Below are 13972 nucleotides of genomic sequence, written 5' to 3' on the forward strand. Positions count from 1 at the left end.
AGTGGCGCGAAATTTGAATTTCTGTCGGGGACGACGGAGTCTTAGCTATGTATATATCTGACAGGTAAGTTGATTGTATGAAAATGAAAATTGATGTTTACTCCAATATACTACAACAGTAAAATGACTGATACCAGTCATTACATGACATGCCTAAAACTTGAGTTAAAATGGTTTTACTGTAAATGAGATATATTCTGCTCATTAAATATTAAATGAACTCTACTATATATTATTTTGAAAAATGTGATATCCTGCTCATTAAATATTAAATGAAGTCTACTATATATTATTTTGAAAAATGTGATATCCTGCTCATTAAATATTAAATGAAGTCTACTGTTAACTGTTTTGAAAAATGTGTATGACACTGAAGTTTAAACTAAATTTCAGTGCAAAAAACTGTAATGCACTTGAAATAAGGGAATAGGAGCATTTGATTTTCTTCACTCTATTATTCAGTATACAGTAACATTTGTTTAAAAGCATAAATGAATCAACACAGTAAATTAATACAAAGAACAATTCAACACAATATCTCACCGTTGCACTTGTCTGAAGCTGTAATGGTAGACAAACGGGAAAAATTCTTTACTGGAGTTACACTATCAGGTGGGAGCTTCTGACCGATAGGCTTAAAAGCAGCTGCCTTGCCAGAAGACAACACAGTGCCTGTCACTGTCGTAGCTTGTGCAGTTGATATTAGAGATGTACTTGAAGTAGTAACTGATCTTACCAAAGTAGGTGCCTCTATCAAAGCAGAATTAATACCTGTTATTACATTACTGGTTGCAGGCCCTTTGTCAGCTTCAGCCTTGTTAGTAATGTTATTATGGCTAGCTACGGTGGTAAGAGGTGCACTACTGACAGATGTGGCTTGCCTCAACAGTGCCAACTGCCCCTGCTGCATTCTTGATATTGGTGCTTTGACTTCTTGCAAAACTTGGTTAATTTCAAAATTCTGTGGCCCAGAAGAAGCCTCTTTACCACCCTTCCTCTGACGAGCAGATCCTTGCTGGTGAACTTCCTGTATGAGTCGGTGTGCTGTGTGAGCCGAACGAAGAAGTTGCTCCGGTGAAAGACCAAGTGGGTCGAGGTGAGGTTCACGTATGCTGGATACAGCACGCACCAAGTCACAGGTGTTAATCTTGAAAAGTGTATGTTCATTATTGGAAGACACAATGCTGACAGTGGTGAGATTTGCTTTGCGGTCAACAGTAATGGTTACATTGGCAGTTCCTGGCTTTGCTGGGACCTGTAATGCAACTACTTTCAGAGGTGTTAACGTTAGGGGAGCACCTTCCTTTGCCACGCTATCAGTTCTTGTGTCAATCTGTGTAGGAGGCCTCACTTGCTGCTGGGTTGTATTATGCATAAGTGGCCGAATTATAAGAGCAGGCCTAACCACCTGTGAAGTGGTACTGGTAGTTGTGCTAGATACTGATGTTGTGACAGAGCTAATGCTAGCAGACACAGGTACAGTAGCAACCTTTGACTGGAACATATTAATGGGGAGTTTCTTTAGGGCTGCGTGCATAAGACCAGTTGGTATTTTTAACAGGCTTTTGGGTGCTATATTGACTGAAGCTGTTGGTGTCGTGATTGTTGTTGTTGTGGTAGAATTAAATATCTTAGTAACACTCGCTGTGACTGGAACCTGGGAGCTACTCACTGTTGATGTCTCAGTGCCCGTCATGGCAGTGGTTGTGATATCACTTACGTCAAGCACAGAAGAGGGCAAAAAGGTGCTGAAGATTGAAGATGCAGTCGCTGCGACAGAAACTGGTGGTGGCATTGAAACTGTAGAATGACTAGAGGCTGATGAGCTTGGAACTTGTGAACTTTTACTATAAGTGAGATCAAGGTTATTTTGATTTTCCCGGGGTTCTAATTTCACCAAAAATGTCCCAGGAGAAATACTTCTTTCAAATTTTGGTGGCGTTTTACTAAAGCTTTCTAACATATCACTACCTTCTGGACTCTGTATTTCTAAAGGATCATTTGAGGCGTCCATTGCCAATATACTTGACAACTTACTATCTACCTCACTATTAGGACTGGTTAAGAGGTCTGTAGGAAGGGTGCTACTATCTTCTGATGGTCTTGACCCAAATGGATAGAAATTAAAATCCTCCTCTTCTAAGCGGCGAGACACTTCTCTGTTTCTTTGTTCTTCAGTCTTAATTGGCGTTTCGTCAAAACCCAAAGGTCTCGTTGCCATATTTTCAATTTCCTGCGGACTCATAAGTTTAATTGGTTGAATATTATTGACCATTAACTCTAAATCATCGGCAGTTTCACTGACCGTCACTTCTTGGGTGTTCTCAGGAAGTGAAACAGGGCAGCTCATTGCGCCCGAGAGGCCTTCGTCCCTGTCAGCCAGAGGACTCGGATCGCTCGCTTCAGTCTCCTTCTTTTCCAGGGACACGGCCAACAGAAGTTCCTGCGTTTGACGTGCCCATTCTTCCTGACCCCCTGGCAGCAGCAGTTCTTCAAATAGACCGCGGTCTTCTGTTGGTAACGACAAGCCATTTTCCACTCTCTTACCTCCCAGTTTCTTGCTAGGATCCGTCAGAAGTAACTCCTCAAACAACCCCTTATCTACCTGCATTAACGTTTCCAGCTTCTTGGTAAAGCTACTCCGACGGCTGCTTGAGCCACATAGGCCATCACCCAGTCTGGGAAGGAGAGCTGGCTCTGCAGCGTCCCACGGATTCCCCTGCACCATCCTTCGATAAGACCAGTCCATAGTCCTGCCCTCCCACATTCAGCTGCACATTAGTTTTGAGATTGAGGAAATCGCTCTCGTCGATCTCCGAGGGCTTAATGTCAGGGTCGAAGTCGAAACTTGAAAGACTGTCACTACGCGTTTTGAGCCACTCTTCGATATGTTGCAAATCCGCCCCTAAATCACTGGTAGGGTCAACTTCATCCCCTGACCGAAGCATCCCATTTATGACGTTATCACTGTCACTATTAGCAATCCTTCCGTTATCAGTGACACTGCCGCCATGTTGACTACTGACGGACGTTATGGTGATCTGGATAGTAGCTGTGACATTGCCCGTCCGTCACTCGTATTTGCTTCGCAACCACCATTATTATTCTTAAGGATAAACACACGTCTACTCTCGCCAGCATCGTCCCGTGAAATGTTTAGGATTCCGTTCTGTGACATGTGAACCCCCGTCCACAAATATCTATGGGGTCTCCAGTAAGCACAGCGATCAATGGGAAGCTCGTCCGCTAGCGTACAACGTATTGTCAGGGGCTCACAGTGAGACTAAAACGAGTTTTTCCCACGCGAGCACACCTTGAGGCTCATCTCAAACTTTCGTTGTTTGTTTACATTCTGTTTTCTCCTCACCTAGGATGAGACATAACTTAATACTTAAACTGCAAGTAGTTCTTAGAATGGTGACCTACGAAATAATACATTATTCCATATTACTTCGTTCAGATACTTGCAATTTTACATTATAAAATGAATGGGTTGAAAAACGAGTTTAACCACAGCATGAAAGATGCCAAGTCGAAACAAAATTGTTTTTATTTAATACGGCGCTTTAGGGTAGGAATTCTTGTTATGTGTATTGAATATACGCTATAAATTGTAATTGTTGTAGTTTTATAAGAACTATTGACCGGAAAAGATAGGCTTTGACATCAAAATATTGATGAACATATTTTGACATCTTGTATTGGCAACTTTTTATGACAGCTTACAGCTGATGTGAGTTTCATCGTGGCAGAAGGTTGTTAGGTCTTGTACAGTGAACATGTCTCTCCAGCAATTATTGACTGTAGTTGTACTTTTAATTTCAAGTTATCGTGTTCACTGTGTAGATGACCTAGATAATGGTAAATATCGATTTGAATATAAAGAGATATACTACTGATAATGGTTTTGAAAATGTTGATTTGCTTTTTTAATGTAAATCATGATAACTGAATGAGCGAGGTAGCCTAAATTGGCAAGCCTACCCCTGACGCACCATAGATAACTTAGCCTACTAGTCCAGCCCAAGCCAAAGTCGTTAAGCTAAAAATTATAATAACACTTGTTTGTAGTCTTGATGCATGACTGAATGTTGGATTATATACAGTAGAGTTGCCCATTTTATCCTGAAACTGACCTAGGTTAGCCCGGTGTTTACTTAGGCTACACTAGCTGGACACAGAGTTAAGCACAATGTATAGTAAGGGGTGGCCACATTTACATGATGTCTTATTATGGAAGTTACTGTAATTGGTTGTCTACTTATTTGATTGCATGAGTTAGACCAAGGTTATCGTTATTTTTTATTGTACAATTAAATAGTTAATACTAGTGATTGACAATAGGTATCTCCATGATCCCTGTGGGGGTTAGTGCCATTAGTGCGCCTGATGTGGTACACCATAGGCATTACTAAAGGTTCCTTTCAGCATCTCTTTGGCCCCTAGCTGCAACCTCTTTCATCCTTTTATCTGTACCTCCATTCATATTCTCTCTTCCCTCATAATGTCCACCTTCTCTGAAAGTTGTTTCCGTTTCAGCACTGAATGACCTCACAGGTCTCAGCGTTTGGCCTTTGGCCTAAATTCTATAATCCAGTCCTATATCTTCATGACCATTTGAAGATTCATTCTTGGTGAGTGCATTTGAGTTAGTGGGTTTGAAGCTATCCCAAGAAAGGTTAGGTAGGACAAACTACTTGGTCAAGTTAGGTTAGGACTGATAGGCTAGCTGCTGTTCAAGTTAAATTTCATTTGGAGTTTGTTTCAATTTTTGCCCATTCAAGAATAACATCCTAGGAGAATTAGGTAGCAATGCTTAAGTTAATATTAGATTATAGTAAAAGCCAGGACTCTTTGCAGCTAAGCCCCGCCCACTGTGCACCAGTGACATCACACTAGTTAACAGTCCATATGATGACCAGTACAGATTTAACTCCGTTCAGTAATGTTGAGTTCCATGCTTGAAGATGACAACCACAGGTTTGGGTTCCCTGGTTTGTGAAGTTTGCAGTTGGTTTCTCTAAAAAGATATTTACATTTATGTCATCACGAAGATCTTGGATCATTTTGTCTGTGCATTTTTTATTTTTCTTTTGATAATGCACAACTTAATACATAAGTATCTTTCTTTTTTTCAAATTGGTGGTGGCCTACATAAGCAATCCTGAATGTCAAATGTTAATATAATTGTGAGATTAGGCCTACATATAAAATTCTTATATTTTTAGGCAATGACAGGGCATAGCTGTACACATCAAATTCTTATATTTTGAGACAATGACAAGGTATAGGCCTACATGTCAATTTACAGTTCTTATTGTAAATAATTTTCTACCTGTATCTGCTGGAAATAGAGTAGCTTGTATTAATATATTAGTTCTGACCCCACAATATATAATGTACATATATGCATATGATGGTGAAATGTACATGTATAAGCATGTGCATATATACATACATGTGTACATACGTTGATGGCCATAGTAAATGTGACAGCACTTGTACTGCAATGAGTAAGGGTAAAATTTGTGGCCATGTAGTCGATGGCATACATAGACTAATCATACAACTGTTGCAGCCATACACAATTATCAAACTGCTTTCAATGAATTATATTGAAAATATATTGGGCTGAGGCTTCCTCAGACCAAGATCTTATACTCAAGACTGCCTCTCTGCTATTTTTTGCCCTGACAAAGAATTTTAGCACGTTGCATAGCTCATGTTAACTTGTCTGGCTTATGGAGGGTTGGAAATTTCTCTCACTCTTGTTCATTCCATTGGGTTTCAGTCACTGGAGTGTGAGTTGGGCATGTGTGGTGGGACCTACTCCTTTCAGCTCTTAAAGTTAGTGTGACTGGGTCCATTTCATACAAAGTAAAGGCTAATTATGATATGGATTTATATAACAGGTTGCTTTTTTTTATTTTCCTATACACTTTCAGCTTAGGGTTTGTGACTAATCTCTCAAAGAACCAATTTAAAACCTGTAATATTTATATTTCAGGACTGGGCAAGAATTATGAATGGAATTCACTCGATGATGGATTAAAGCTCTCAAAGGAAACTGGTAAGCCTTTGATGCTTATCATTCACAAGTCCTGGTGTGGAGCTTGCAAAGGTGAGATCAAAATATAGCTTACTAATATTGTGTTAGTCCCGACATTTTTCATTTCAGATGGGGCTCTTATCCTTTTATCTAGTCTTTTTCTTCACAACAAGGTACTAGTACATATTTCCCTTTTCAGTCAAGTTATTTGGTCTTTTCCATTTATGTTTTAGAGACAGGAGATAATATAGTGTTTTTTAATAATTTTTCATTGTAGTATTTAGGAAGCAAAATGAAAACCATTGATTGGTAGTTGATTGCCAGATGGATCAACTGCTTATTGGATTCTCCTAGGGCAGGTCTACTTGCATCAAGTTAATGCATTTACAGTAGAAACATACATACAGTACTTTTTTTGTGGTTAGACTTGTTATGGCAGTACAGGGCAGTGCCCTGTGTAAAAATTATTAATTAAATATTTATTTTGTACATGAACTTCCCTGACAGAATATATACTTAGCTATAGTCTCCGACGTTCCCGACAGAATTTCAAATCTCGCGGCACACGCGACAGGTAGGTCAGGTGGTCTACCTTACCCGCCGCTGGGTGGCGGATGTACGAACCACTCCCGTAAGCTTGTCAGATTTTTCTCTGTCGCGGGAACGATAACAACTGTTGTCGGTTCCTCTCGATAGTTTTTCGATTCTCGCTTGCCTGGAGTTAATTTGGACTTCTTTTGGTGACGTATTCGCTTTGTTTGGCTTGGCATACGCTGATTGTGGACCGGTTTGATTTTGAGTTTGATTTTCTTTAACGATGTCTGATCTAGAATCGGTAGTTAAAACTTCGGTTTTGTTTAGGGTTTGCGTGAATGAAGGATGTAAGGTGAGGTTGCCGAAAGCTTCGGTAGACCCCCACACGGTTTGCATGAAATGCAGGGGGAATGAATGTGCTTTTGCTAACCCTTGTAGTGAATGTAAGGGATTGAAAGAAGAAGAATATAAGGCTCTCTCTTCTTATGTTAGGAAGTTGGAACGTGATAGAGTGCGTAAGGCTTCCTCTAGAAGTTCTAGCAGATCTAGAATGAGTGAGTTGGATGTGGGTGCCTAATAGTACTAACGTAGAATTAGAACCTTCTTCCCAAGTTGCAGCCCCGGCTCCCCGCACCGAAGCCGAAGATTCGCCTTCGGATGCGGCAGCTCTGAAAGCCAAGATCGTTCTGTGGATCAGAAGATTCGTCAGTTGGAAGGTAAGGAGAGTGTTAGTGATCAGTGCAGTGTCCCCAGTGTTGTGGAGGGTGCGTCTGACCGGCTCCTTAGTGCCTCTAGGCCTAGACCTCTTCCAGACTCCCAGTTCCAGTGGAGTAGGAAAGTCGAAAGCCTCAGGAGGGCTAGGGAGAGCCCCCACCGGTCAGGCGTCCCCTCGGCAGATCCTGAAGTACGCTCCCAGGCTGCCTCGGATCGCTACAAGAAGGAGCTCCTACGCCAATGCTTCTCCTCTTCGTCGTCTCCCTCTCCGAAAGAGGTTGGAACTCCCCGGATGCGTCGCGCCCGTTGAAGAGGGCTTGGAAGGCTCCCTGCAGTCCTTTGGCTTCTAGTCCGGAGGTTTTCCCGGAAGAATCGTCGGTGGAGGCGAAGAAACCCAAGAAATCCTGTGATCGTTTCTTCTTCTCGCGCTCCGCGCTCGGCGCCTGCTTCCGAGGAAGAACTAGAAGATTCTCCTACGAGAGTACTCGCGGGACTTCAAGCTCAGATCACGGCGCTAGCAGACTCTCTAGCAGTTAGATCACGTAGGAAGAAGGACGTTTCTCTTCCGATCAAGAGATCTAGGCGCCGCCGTCTTCAGAGGATCGTTCCTCCTTCATATTGGGGATGGTTTCGTATGAAGGTGGGGGCTCGCGTGAGCGCACTCCGCTCGCGGGAGCGCCCTCGCTCGCGGTGAGCGCCCTCGCTCGCGGGAGCGCCCTCGCTCGCGGGAGCGCCCTCTTTGCTCGCGGGGGAGCGCCCTCGCTCGCATGGCTCTCTTTCAATTTCAAATGGTCAAGGCAAACATCGGTAGGACGCTCTATGGAGAAAGAAGTTTTTTCTCCCAGATTGTATTCCCCCGCTTCGGTAAGCGCATCTGCACCTGCTCATCACGCGATTTCTTCAACTCCCTCGCGTGAGACTTCTCCTCAGCAGCCTCAAGATTATGAAGGCGCCCTTATACAAGTAGGCGTTCTTCTTCCAGATGTCACTCTCCTCGAGTATCGGATCGTGACTTCTCTCCTGACAGGCATACTAGAGTCCTGGTAGGAGTCGTGTGCATGATAGAAGGCCTACTGTTAGCCGCTCCCCCGCCGCAAGGTAGGCGCCAAGAGCCTACTGCACATAGCTCTCCTAGTAGGCGCTCGTCTCTTGTAAGGCGTCATACTCCTGATTATTCTCCTAAGGGCAGACAACAAGAGTCTTTCAAGCGCCCTTCTCGTGTGTAGGCGCTCTCCCGCTTCTAGGCGCACTTCTCCTGACCGTTTTGTCTCTTGGTAGGCACCAGGAATCCGGAAGCGCCCTTCTCCAAGTAGGCGCTCGTTAGTTTTGAAGCACCCTTCTCCTGAATGTTACCCTCTTGTTAGACGTCAAGAGTCTCGCAAGCAGCCTTCTCCTAGTAGGCGCATTTCGCCTTCCAGTCGAACTTCCGTTGATCGTACGCAACTGGACAGGTATGGAGAGCCGCGCAAGCGCTCTGCTCTCGATAGGCGCTCTTCTCCTGGCAGCCGCTCGCCTCAGGATAGGTGCATAGAGTATAGTAGGTGGGGCGCTCGCCTCCTCGTAAGCACCCTGCGGATGTTTCCGAGGATTCTCGGAGTAGGCCATCCCATACCTCTCCTTCGGCTGAGATTCCGTATACCTCGAAGAGGGAGTCTCATCGTAGACTTCCCAGATCTTCTCATCGTTCTCCAGTGGATGTGAACTCTTCTAAGAGAGGGCGTTCTCCAACCTCTCGCTCAACTCCTGCTAGGATCCCTTCGTCACCTAAGGATCTTCCGCGCTCGCCTCGACAAGACGTCCTAGAAGGTTCAGATGAGGAACCGAACACTTCTGCTGCTGTCCTCTTCTTACAAGAAGCTTACAGAGCTACTTTTACAAGTTTTTGGGGATTCCCTTACGCCTACGGTCTCCTCCTTCTCCTTCACTCACTTTTTTCAACGGCGAAGACAGCGAAGAGTTCTTCTTGTGTGAGGATGAAGGCCAACTCTTTCTATGAGAAGGCACTGAGGAGTTTTGGTTCCTGGATGGCTTCCAAAGAAGAAGCAGGGAAAACGATGTTCGCTTTTCCTCCTTCGAAGTTATCAGGACGCGCTGGTTTCTGGTACGAAACAGGAGAGCCCTTAGGATTGGGTCTACCGTCTTCGGCTGATTCGGATTTTTTCGGCGCTGGTGGATTCGACAAGGAGAACTGCCCTTAACTCTGCTAAGACGACTTGGGCAATGAATGAATTGGATCATTTGCTCAAAGGTATGTTTAGAGTGCTAGAAGTATTTAACTTCCTTGATTGGTCGTTGGGAGTCCTAGCCAAGAAAATTGAAGTGCCAGAGTCAATTTCACCAGATGATCTTATGTGTGTTTTTGTCGTATGGACAAGTCAGTAAGAGACGGAGCGAGTGAAATCGCCTCCCTTTATGGGGCCGGGATCGTGAAGAAGAGGTCGGTTTATTGTTCCTTCTTAACGAAGTCGGTCTCCCATGCTCAGAGGTCTTCTTTGCTGTTTGCTCCTCTTGTCTACTCAGTTGTTCCCGAAACATCGAGTGCAGGACATTTCGAGGTCACTTTCGGCCAAAGCCACCCAGGACCTTTTGGCACAGTCGGCAAGAAAACCTCGCCCTTCCTTCCCTACCAAGGCTAAGAAGGAAAAGGCAAGTGTTCGAGAACCCTTTCGAGGGGCATCTTCATCAAGAAACCTCTACGTTTAGAGGTCGTAGACCTTCAAGAAGGGGTAAGACTTTCGCCAAGTCTGTTAAAGCCCCCAAATAACTTGCAAGTCCTTCAAACAACGGTGGGCGCCAGACCTCTTAGAGTTTGCAGAAGTCTGGGCCCAAAAAGGGGCGGATCCTTGGACCCTTTCTATTTTGAGGAGAGGTTACCTCATCCCTTTCGTCGAAAGACCTCCCTTGACGACCATCCCAAGGGAACTGACGGCCAGGTACAGAGACCCCATCATGAATCAAGCTCTCCATCTAGCAGTAGATCAGATGCTGGAGAAGGGGGCTATCGAACTAGTGACAGACACATCATCGGGGCTTCTTCTACAACCGCCTTTTCCTAGTTCCGAAGTCCTCAGGGGGATGGAGACCGGTGTTGGATGTAAGCGCCCTGAACTTCTTCGTAGAAAGAAGAAGTTCACGATGGAAACGCCTTCATCAGTGCTGGCAGCACTTCGTCCAGGGGACTGGATGGTTTCCTTGGATTTACAGACGCTTACTTCCACGTACCGATCCATCCTTCCTCGAGGAAGTTTCTCAGATTCATGATGGGGGGGTGGAAAACTTTTTTCAGAGTTCAGGGCTCTGTGTTTCGGCCTCCTCGACGGCCCCTCAAGTGTTCACGGGGATTTTGAGGCAATTGGTGGCTCAATGGGCTTGCATTTGAAAGGGGTGAGGATATCCATGTACCTCGACGATTGGCTAATAAGGGCCAATTTCAGAAGATCGTTGTTTGAAGGACTTACAAGTAACTTTAGAATTGACGAAGGCTTTGGGTACTTCTCGTCAAATTTGTTCAGAAGTCCATCACTAATTCCCGAGCAAAGGTGTGTGTATCTCGGGATACAGATGAACTCTCTGAGTTTTCGGTGCTTTTCCTCCCATCGCTGGAAAGGATAGCCCGAGGATTCGAGAGAGTAAACAACCTTCTTAGGGAAAGAAGTATGCACAGTGAGGGAGTGGATGAGTCTGCTGGGGACACTCTCCTCTCTGGAGCAATTCGTTTCCCTAGGAAGGTTGCACCTGAGACCGCTCAATTCTTTCTTCATCGGAATTGGAGTCGTCGTTCTCAGGATTTGACGTTCTCCCTGTCGTTATCCCAGGACATCAAGAAACATCTCTTATGGTGGACAGATCCCAACCTCTTTGCGAAGGGACTGTCTCTTCAATCACAGACCCCCAACCTGGTGTTGTTCTCCGACGCGTCGGACAGGGGGTGGGGTGCAACTCTGGGAACCAACGAAGTGTCAGGTACCTGGGTGGAGGACCAGGTAGCCTGGCACATCAACAGAAAGGGAGTTGATGGCTGTGTGGTTGGCTCTGAAGGCTTTCGAGCCCAAAGTCAGAAGATCGGTAGTGCAGGTCAACGCGGACAACACTACAGCTCTGGCATACATCAGGAAACAGGGCGGGGACGCATTCCTTCTCCCTGTACGAGACAGCAAGAGACCTTCTTCTGTGGGCAGAAGAAAGAGGAATCAAGCTTCTCACAGGTTCGTGCAGGGAGAAAGGAATGTAAGAGCAGATCTCCTCAGCAGGAAAGATCAGGTCCTTCCCACAGAGTGGACCCTTCATCTGGATGTATGCCAGAGCCTGTGGAAGTTATGGGGCAGGCCACACATAGACCTCTTTGCCAGTCCTCAAAGAACAAGGAGCTGGATCCTTACTGGCTGATCCGATATCGGATCCAAAGGCAGTAGCAATAGATGCTCTTCTTCTAGACTGGAACGGACTCGACGTCTACGCGTTTTCCCCCCTTCAAGATCCTGGGGCTAACTATCAAGAAGTTCGTAGAGTCCGATTCAACGAGAATGACCTTAATCGCTCCCTTTTGGCCGGCCCAAGAATGGTTCACAGAGGTACTGGAATGGTTAGTGGACCTTCCAAGATCGCTCCCGCTAAGGAGCGATCTACTCAGACAACCCCACTTCGACAGGTACCACAAAAAATCTCCTCGCTCTCAGTCTGACTGGTTTCAGACTGTCCAAAGTTTGGTCAGAGCGAAAGGATTTTCAGCAGCAGCTGCTAAAGCATCGCAAGAGCGAGGAGACCTTCCACCTTGCGTGTATACCAGTCAAAGTGGGATGTCCTTCAGACGTTGGTGCAAGAGGAAGAACATTTCCTCTTCCAGTACCTCTGTGACCCAAATTGCGGATTTCCTTATTTTCCTCAAAATAAGAATGTCATCTGGTTGTGTCAACTATTAAGGGATACCGCAGTATGTTGCGGCGGTATTTCGGCATAGAGGCTTAAATATATCCGATGATAAGGACCTGCATGATCTTATTAGATCATTTGAAACCATTAAGCGTCCTCATGTAGTACCGAACTGGAATCTGACGTAGTTCCTACAATTCCTTGGATCGTCTAGATTCGAACCTCCTGGCTTAGCCTCTTTCAAGGACTTGACGAAGAAGGCTATCTTCCTTTTGGCCCTAGCTACAGCTAAAAGAGTGAGTGAGCTCCAAGCTATTGAGGGCAATGTAGGGTTTAAGGAAGATTCTATGGTGTGTTCGTTTCTTCCAAGTTTCCTTGCAAAGAATGAAAACCCATCACGCCTTGCCCAGGAGCTTTGAAGTTCGTAGTTTATCTTTTCTAGTAGGGGAAGAGCCTGAAAGAACTCTTTGCCCTATGAGAATTATGAAGTATTTTCCCTAAGAGGAAGGAACACTTAAGGCTAATCAAGATGTACTTTGGTGCTCCGTAAAGGACCCCACTCGGCCCCATGTCGAAGAATGCTCTTTCCTTTTTTCTGAGAAGCCTATTACAGAGGCACATGTTGCCTGTAAGGAAGATCATTTTAGACTACTGAAAGTGAAAGCTCACGAGGTGAGAGCCATAGCAACTTCGCTTGCATTCAGAAAAAATATGTCTGTGCGGAACTTGATGGAGGCGACTTTTTGGAGATGCCAATCGGTTTTCGCAAACCACTACCTACGTGATGTAAAAATCACATATGATAAATGCTTCGCCTTGGGTCCTTTCGTATCGGCGGATTCGGTGCTGGGGCAGGGAGCTGAAACTTACCCTGTGTAAATTTTTTATATGTTACCCTATATTTTTATATTGTTGTTTTTTGTTGTCTGAAAGAGGTTTGCAGGAGGCACCTCTTTTTGTCGTAATATTAACCCTTTGTATTTTGGTTAGGTGGTCTGGTGGGTTTTTGGCTCCTTGCAGAGGTTAAAGTGGTAAGGATCCTGTTAGGTAAGCGGACAACGGTCCCTCTAACAGCATCCGACTTGGATTCTACCACAATAGGGGATCACATATCCCAGTGGTAGATCCGAGAGTCTTTCAGCATCAGGTCACGTCCTAGCTGTAGCTCTCCAGGCAATGCAGACTCAGAGATAGTATCTATGAAGTCTTCATCCTGAAAAAGGTGAGAACCAAGGTTTTTATATCCTACAACATTAGTTGTTTCCCGTCTTACCTGTATTATTGAGCTGTCTCTTACCCTCCACCAAGGGTGCCAATCAGCTAAGTATATATCTGTCAGGGAAGTTCATGTACAAAAATGATATTGTTAAACTACAATAAAGTTTTTGTACATACTTACCTGGCGATATATACGATTAATGGCCCACCCAGCCTCCCCTCAGGAGACAGGTGGAAGAGAAAAATCTGACAAGCTTACGGAGTGGTTCGTACATCCGCCACCCAGCGGCGGGTTAAGGTAGACCACCTGACCTACCTGTTCGCGTGTGCCGCGAGATTTGAAATTCTGTCGGGAACGTCAGGAGACTCTAGCTGAAGGTTATATATCTGCCAGGTTAAGTATGTACAAAACTTTATTGTAGTTTAACAATATCATTTTTATTTATTTATTTTTTTTTTCTATCTCAGTTATCCTATTTGACTGGGTGGTTTTTATAGTGTGGAGTTCTGGGTTGCTTCTTGTACCCTTAGAGTCCATCACTTTTCTCACTGTAAGTGCTGTTTTCTAATTGCACATTCTTTCGCATT

General features: G+C 44.7%; 1 protein-coding gene across 1 annotated transcript in view; it reads right to left on the minus strand.

Moving 5' to 3' along the window:
* The window catches only part of LOC135196629 (mucin-2-like), a 39132-nt gene extending 35876 nt beyond the window's left edge, over positions 1-3256 (minus strand). The window contains 3 exon segments of the mRNA XM_064223470.1: positions 544-2678; positions 2680-3034; positions 3037-3256. Of these exon segments, the coding sequence (XP_064079540.1) occupies positions 544-2678; positions 2680-3034; positions 3037-3178 (2632 nt within the window). The 5' untranslated portion in view covers positions 3179-3256.
* Positions 3257-13972: the final 10716 nt, after the last annotated feature.

Source organism: Macrobrachium nipponense, chromosome 18 (assembly GCF_015104395.2).
Source record: "Macrobrachium nipponense isolate FS-2020 chromosome 18, ASM1510439v2, whole genome shotgun sequence".
Lineage (NCBI taxonomy): Eukaryota > Metazoa > Arthropoda > Malacostraca > Decapoda > Palaemonidae > Macrobrachium > Macrobrachium nipponense.